Source organism: Vanessa cardui, chromosome 15, assembly GCF_905220365.1.
Source record: "Vanessa cardui chromosome 15, ilVanCard2.1, whole genome shotgun sequence".
NCBI classification, from domain to species: Eukaryota; Metazoa; Arthropoda; class Insecta; order Lepidoptera; family Nymphalidae; genus Vanessa; species Vanessa cardui.
The window spans coordinates 7,031,080-7,038,112 of NC_061137.1; the positions used below are offsets into that span (position 1 = coordinate 7,031,080).

Here is a 7,033-nt window from a genome sequence, read left to right on the forward strand (position 1 = left end):
ATCTTAGTTTATACTAATGAAAGGATTAAATATATTTTTTATTTATTGTAAAATAATGTAAGTTTTGGTTGTAATTATTAGTGTAAGTTAGTTAACATTAATGTAATGAATTGGTTGCAATATCTGGGATTTTTACTTCAATATAAGTCAATTAAGATGAGGATATATTTTGTTTTCATTTCAATTTCGTCCTTGATACATAAGAAAGATTTTTTTAAACAATATTATTTTTTTAGTAACTATGCTGTCAGTAAAAATCTATAACATTATACAATAAAAATTATATATAATTTCAAATACCAATACATCGTAAACGCCTTTTTTCTTAAACGACGCGTATTAACCAATCTTGGGAACTAAAATGTTTCGTGCCCTGTGACTGTAGTTATACTTGCTCACTCACCCTTCAAACCGGAACACAACAATACAGAATATATCTGTTTGGCAGTAGAATGTATGTTCCAGTAGGTACACCAGATATTTTGTAATACATATATTGTAAATTTAATTGATTCTTGAAAAATATAACAGATTAATAATGGAAGATTTGTTTATAAAAAATTATAATAATATATTAATTATTAGAATTTATAAAATAATATATTTCCTATATTATAGGATAATTGAAATACTTGATATTGCTTTATATAAAATATATATCTGTATAAAAAATCAATTAAGTAGTTATTATCTTTAAAAAAGTATATCTTTAAATTTGTATTGTAGGATGCTCAGTCTGCGAAATAAAAGGCAAATGAAGCGCGCCCAATATTACACTGAAGCTACAATAATTTTATTATTAATTGTTGACATAGGTTTTGCATCCGCTTTTGATTTTATAATTTTTATTTCCTATTAAAACTAACAAACAAAGATGAACTAACAAACATAGGAAATAAAAAATACTTGAAGATTCTTCTTTTGAAGCAGTCATTGATATATGTTGATTAATGACTAAGTAATGCTATTATTTTTAGATACGCTAATATAATGAATGATTGATATGAATAAAAAGCACAAATGTCGGTGGGAAAACATAATTTATTTTATTATTTATGTACATGGTGGGTGTTCCAGCTTAAAAAATAATCACATTGCTCCAAAAACGATTCTGACACAAAAGCTAACTAACTTAACATCTATCAGTATATAGTGTGCGATATACATTTGTATCTTATAAAATATTACTAGCGTGATAATGACTTGATAGTGTTTTGTATGCACATCAGGCGCTTAAGACTGATTATTTCCTATCACATTCGCAATTTATGAGGGCAAAGCTAGAAATCCGCTAGATGTCGCTCTTTCAAATGTCAGTGCAGGCCAAGAATTTATAAATTACAATGCCATTGTAGCATAAATACTATTAAAATTGGCCGTTAAATATTTTTATTAGCAGACTTTAAGCTATCTAGCGCCCTTGTACGGTTCATAAATTTCAAAACGGTTCCATAATATCATTTTCTAACTAGCTATAGCCAACTTCATACACACACATTCCAAGACCATACTAACTACATTTATATACTTATAACACACAATAATAATTTTGAAATGAATAGTGCCGTTACAAAAATAGGTTGGAAACAATCATTTCACTAATTACTGAGTAACGCAATCCTACATCAGTCTTATTTCTATTTTAAAACGATTGAAAAATACATTTGATGAATAATGTCACACTGAAATTGAAACACCAAGATCGATATTAAATTTCACTCTTAACCTATTTGACTACATAAACTAAATACGCTTACTTTGATATACCACAGGGATTCGTTAATACTGACGAGTCACACTTGAAACTTTCAGAGATATGAAATAACACTTGTTCTAATATCATTGATAAACTTAGTATGTAAATTTAGCTCAGTGAGAAACCTTAGCATAATGAATTAATTTGATTTTTTTAAATTTATTAGAAAAGTAAGATTTTGATATAAAATTCAATATATATTTTTTTAATAATTTGTTATTTCTTGAAAGCATCAGAGTAAATTATTTTAAAGAAAACTATTTCGATTATTATGTACCTAATAAAGAATTCTGTAGTATTTTTTTTCACATAACATACAGAAAAATTAAATGTTTACAAAGCATTCTAAACACACAATATTACATCGTATCTCTGAACTTGCAATGTTGGCTTTCGGGAACAAAGCCGAGCTAACCTTCCATTATATACAAACAATAGGCACTGGAAGTTAAAAATATGATGGGTATGTAAGATCTTAAGGTGAGGTCTGCTTAATTGTCGAGAAACTACGGTATGGCGGCTAAATCATTACAAGGTGCTTCGAATGCCTTATGTATCGAGGTTAAAGGCAAGCTATGCAAATGAAAGCTTCTTGAAAACAATTAATCCTTACTTTCAATTCCTTTATTCAACGTTATTTAAACCACAGACAGTTGATTGCCCTTATTATTATAAATAAGGCGCCAAAATGCAAAACGCAACTTAGATTTTTTTTTTCATAATTTAAATATAGATTTTATATCTTTTAATATCAAACACAAGCGAGAATGCATTTAGTGATATGATATGATGAGTATACAATTATTGACAAAGATTTTAATATCATAATGTGTGCACGAAAATTCAAAGCCAATCTCTATAAAAGTAACCTTCGGGCCGTTCTATTCGGCTATTCTTTCTGTAAATACACGAGGCAATCTGTTGGAAACAAGCAACACGTTACGTATTGACCTCACTCTTCGATCTCTTCTGGATTCTCCGCTGTCAATAAGTTAGTGTTGTCATCTGCTTGAAGGTCGGAGGTTAACTTCTGAAACAAGGGTCTTTGATTGTATATCTATCAAAACGTTGAGACATGCTTTTAGTAAAGTACTAAAACCTTATTTTATTTATTTAAAAGTTTATAGATAGTAAGCTATATTTTTTTTATGGAATAGCTTGGCGGACGAGCATATGGGCTACCTGATGGTAAGTGGTCAACATCACCCATAGACAATGACGCTGTAAGAAATATTAACTATTCCTTACATCGTCAATGCGCCTCCAACCTTGGGAACTAAGACGCTATGTCCCTTGTGCCTGTAGTTACACTGGCTCACTCACCCTTCAATTCGGAACCATATAATATATAGAATATCTGATGAGTGGATGGTACCTACCCAGGCGGGCTTGCACAAAGCCCTACCACCAAGTATTATACCTAGAAAATTATGAATAATCTGTAAATGTAATCTTGTTGAAATGTTTTTAAAGATACGTTTAAACAACACTCTTTTACAGCAAAACAAAAATAGTTTTTAAATATTTGTGTATGAAGTTTTCATATATCTTACCCCAATCTGTGCTGATGCTGTGGTAGTCCTTTTGCGGCGTCGCACAGCGAGCGCTAGGAGCAGCACTAAAACGACTGACGACAACGCCGCAACCAGTAACGGTAATAGAAGATTATCTCCAGGCGAGTAACCCTGTATGGAAAAAAATATTTTTACGAAATTATAAAAGTGATTTTATGAACTATCGTCCTGCTTTTGTAGAAGGCTGAGACTCGCGTAGGATTACGTCAAAGCACTTTCAAGGTTACAGTGACGATTACTTAGAACGAGAAGTAAAGATTAATTTGTAACATTAAGTTTTTCACCTATCAAAGCCCTTCGAATAGATTATTCTATAACAAAATCTCACAGACAATTTTACATTCAACATTAAATTAGTTGTATTAAAAAATATTTAACAATCAATTATTATTAAATAGATGACAATCTATCATGGGTAGATTAGAGTAGATATAGTATTCGTTAACTTCTTTACGGTATCGTTATTCAAAGTAGCACATGTACATATATAACATTCTAAATATAACAATTATTATCTTGCGTATAGGACTCTGTAAAATGAGAAGTATTAAATACACATATTTATATGTATCTATTTACTTAGATTGTAAACATAAAACGTAAAGAATAAGTTATTTAATTACATTAATACAAAATTGAGTTATTTATTTAGTTATTTTTTTGAAAAGCTATTTTTTCTTTAAACGATAAGTCCAATTAACCACTTACTTAGAAATACATATGTATACTTGTATCTTCTTAACTTTACTACGTATGGATATCACAGATTGATATAGATATCTTATGATAAGTTTTCGAAAGGCAGATCTATTTAAGAAGAGATAACATAAAGAAAAAAATCTAGATCGAGGCAGGCCAAAAAAACGTTAAGTAACTTAAAATAAAAGAACTGTTAATCGTGACTATCATGATATCAGATTGAAATCCGAAATCCTTTTTTTTATCATGTTCTTTATAAAATGATAACACTTGAATACGGAAAACTTTTTTAACTGTTCGAAACGTTTTAAGTTAAATATTTTAGTATAATAAATGTTATCTTCATTCCCTAAGCCTGGTCTCATTAGCGGAATCTTAATGAGAATCTAAACGAATAAAGCGAAACGTAGATATTAAATTCTACGTGTTTTCCTTCATGGATATTTACTGATTCAAAATAAATGTGTTAGATTCTATGATAAACTGTTTTAATTATTATTTAAAGATATAATAATGATCATGGAAAAGACGGTTGTCTAATTAGTGATATTGATTTTGTTAATCAGTGGTGGTTGATACGAAGAGGCCTTTTATTTTATATGAAATAAAGATATAAATCAATGAAATAACTATTTTAATAATATGCACACGAAAATGAAACCATTGTTGATTTCATTTGGAAGGAAAAGCGTGACGGACATTGAGTAACCCAAAGACAGTTTATATAATTACTTGTTGTTTTATTACAAGAACGAATAAAATTTTCTTATTTTGTACTTTGATATTACGCAGCATGATTTTAAAATTTTTGCATATAAACTTATCTAATTATAAATTTATATTTTTTGATAATATATAAGAATTGAAAGGAGTTATAAATTCAGGAAGCTCACCTTTCGTTTTCCACGTAATTTAACACATGTTTATTAACAGTTAGATAAATGAAAACAATTATAGTCTAAGTGTAGTGAAGTAATTTCGCATTATGAAATATAATTTGTATTACCCGTTTCTTGTCTTTAGAATTGGTTACGAGTTTATCGATCACGCAATTCACGCTCACGTAAATATAAACATTACATAAGTTAGCTAACTCGTAATCGTGCTCACCGTCCATTGGAAGTAAGATGACGTATCGACGAATGGCCACTTCGCACCGTACCAGCCGCTGTCAGTCGCTTTCGAAACTGTTACTTCGTCTGAATCTGTTCCCGGCGCCACAGAGTCCGGCTTCAACGGCGGCAGCGAAAAAACTTCGTCTTCTTCCAAAGATTCTTTAAATTCTTCATCGTCGTCTACTGATAAAAGTGTATCTTTCAGGTCCTTCATGATTGACTTCTCAGTTGTTTTCGCTAAATCTGTTGTCATAGGCGTCTGGGTGGTCGTTGATTTTGTAGTAATTAAAACGTCGTCAAATAACTTTGGGTGCATAGTGACAGATTCTTCTGACGGCTTGAAGGAACGGGAATAATATTTAAAAAGATTCTGGACTGTGATTGGTTCAGGTGTTATCGTGGGTTTTATAATTATATCTTTTTCCCATGGTTTCATCGACATTGACATGTAATGGTCCAATAAGCGCACACTACCAGATGGTGTTCCTACTAAAGGAATTTCTTCATTATCCTCTGTTGGTATTGGTTGTATCGTTGTAGAGGAGGATGAAAATTTCCAAGATCTTAGAGCAGGCATAGTCCAAGGTGGTGTAGTAGCTCTTTCACTAATAATCGTAGTTGGGATTGTTGTAGAGGAAGTAGTAGTAGTCGATGTCGATGGGGCTACACTTGATTCTAATTTTGGAGTGATGGTTGATAAGATTTCAGCTGCAATTTTTAATTCCTTTTTTCGTGATTTGACGATCTCTCGCCCCGCCGGTGTTAATGGCGCTGAAGTCATAATTTCGTGGTGGTCGTGGTGAAGTCTTCGAGCGTATAGTGCACCATTCAGAACATAAAGTGGAACAGATGCAAAAGCTAGTGCGATTATTATTCCGACTATTATTAACAAAATATATTTTAAAGCAGACTTTCTCCTCGAACGTCTTATATGAATAGAGGGACTATAGTCACGGCCTTTGCCTTTCAATCCACTGTTACTGAGTATTTCTTCCGTTTGCGGCAGTATAGTATATTGGAGACTGTTCTCACCGTGTCTCACCGTCTTGTACATGTTTGTAAGTCACAAAAAGAAACACTAAGGAAAATATTTATTAAACGCGTAATCTAATCACATACTCGTTTTGTTACTAATGTGAAAAAACACCGTTTGGGAAACGTATCCGGGTATCGCGATTCATTAATGTTGTGGCCGGTCAGTCCTAGTCACGGGATCCGTTCGTACTTTGTGCAGCGTTGGTGGTTCTCTCCTTTTTTCAAGTGCGGGACGCATGCGCGACAACATTGAGCGACTGCGCGTTCCCCTTCTGTCTTTCCGCTGTCGACGGCTCAACGGCCTCAGCTTTGAGGTTATGACTTGGATGCCGGCTGCCATCAATTCTACATAGCACTCACGACAATAACAATAACATAAGAGACGGCTCGTCTCATTAGCGACGTGACGGTATTATGTCTACTGTCCTCGGGCAGCTTAGATTGCGTTAAAAAAAAGTATAAAATGCAGCAGCTCATTATAAAATTATTCCTAGTAATAAAAATGTTCATAGAATAACTGCCTAATGGCAAAATGGTAGTAAGAGTTTGTAGTAAGTTGTAACTAAGTCGACTTTGTAGGAATTTGTTTAATATTCCTCGAAATGATAAAATAATATAGTGTCTTAATTTAACATAAAGAAAAAATACTTGTATAACTGGTTTTGAATATGTGCGCGTTAATACTTTTAATTTCTATGATACAAAATACCTATAAGTACGAGTTATTTCTGAATTTTTTTTTAATTTTATAACTTTCATTTCAATTTTTATTCAAATAAAGTGTAGCACGACTCACAATTCAACGAGGAGCTTAATAAAAAATGTGTGTCTGGAATTTGCTCGAAATTAGTATT

At 31.8% G+C, this 7,033-nt stretch overlaps 1 protein-coding gene across 2 annotated transcripts; it reads right to left on the reverse strand.

Moving 5' to 3' along the window:
- Positions 1-1,990: 1,990 nt before the first annotated feature.
- Positions 1,991-6,377, reverse strand: LOC124535940. Of its 2 annotated transcripts, none has more exons than XM_047112354.1 (3): positions 5,140-6,377; positions 3,310-3,441; positions 1,991-2,786 (listed from the first exon to the last, which is right to left on the reverse strand). In XM_047112354.1, exons 1-3 carry the CDS (start codon positions 6,196-6,198, stop codon positions 2,709-2,711), a joined length of 1,269 nt encoding a protein of 422 aa, XP_046968310.1. In that variant the 5' UTR covers positions 6,199-6,377; the 3' UTR covers positions 1,991-2,708. The 2 variants fall into 2 exon arrangements, with proteins under 2 accessions (XP_046968310.1, XP_046968311.1); XM_047112355.1 differs by having other exon boundaries at positions 1,992-2,783.
- Positions 6,378-7,033: the final 656 nt, after the last annotated feature.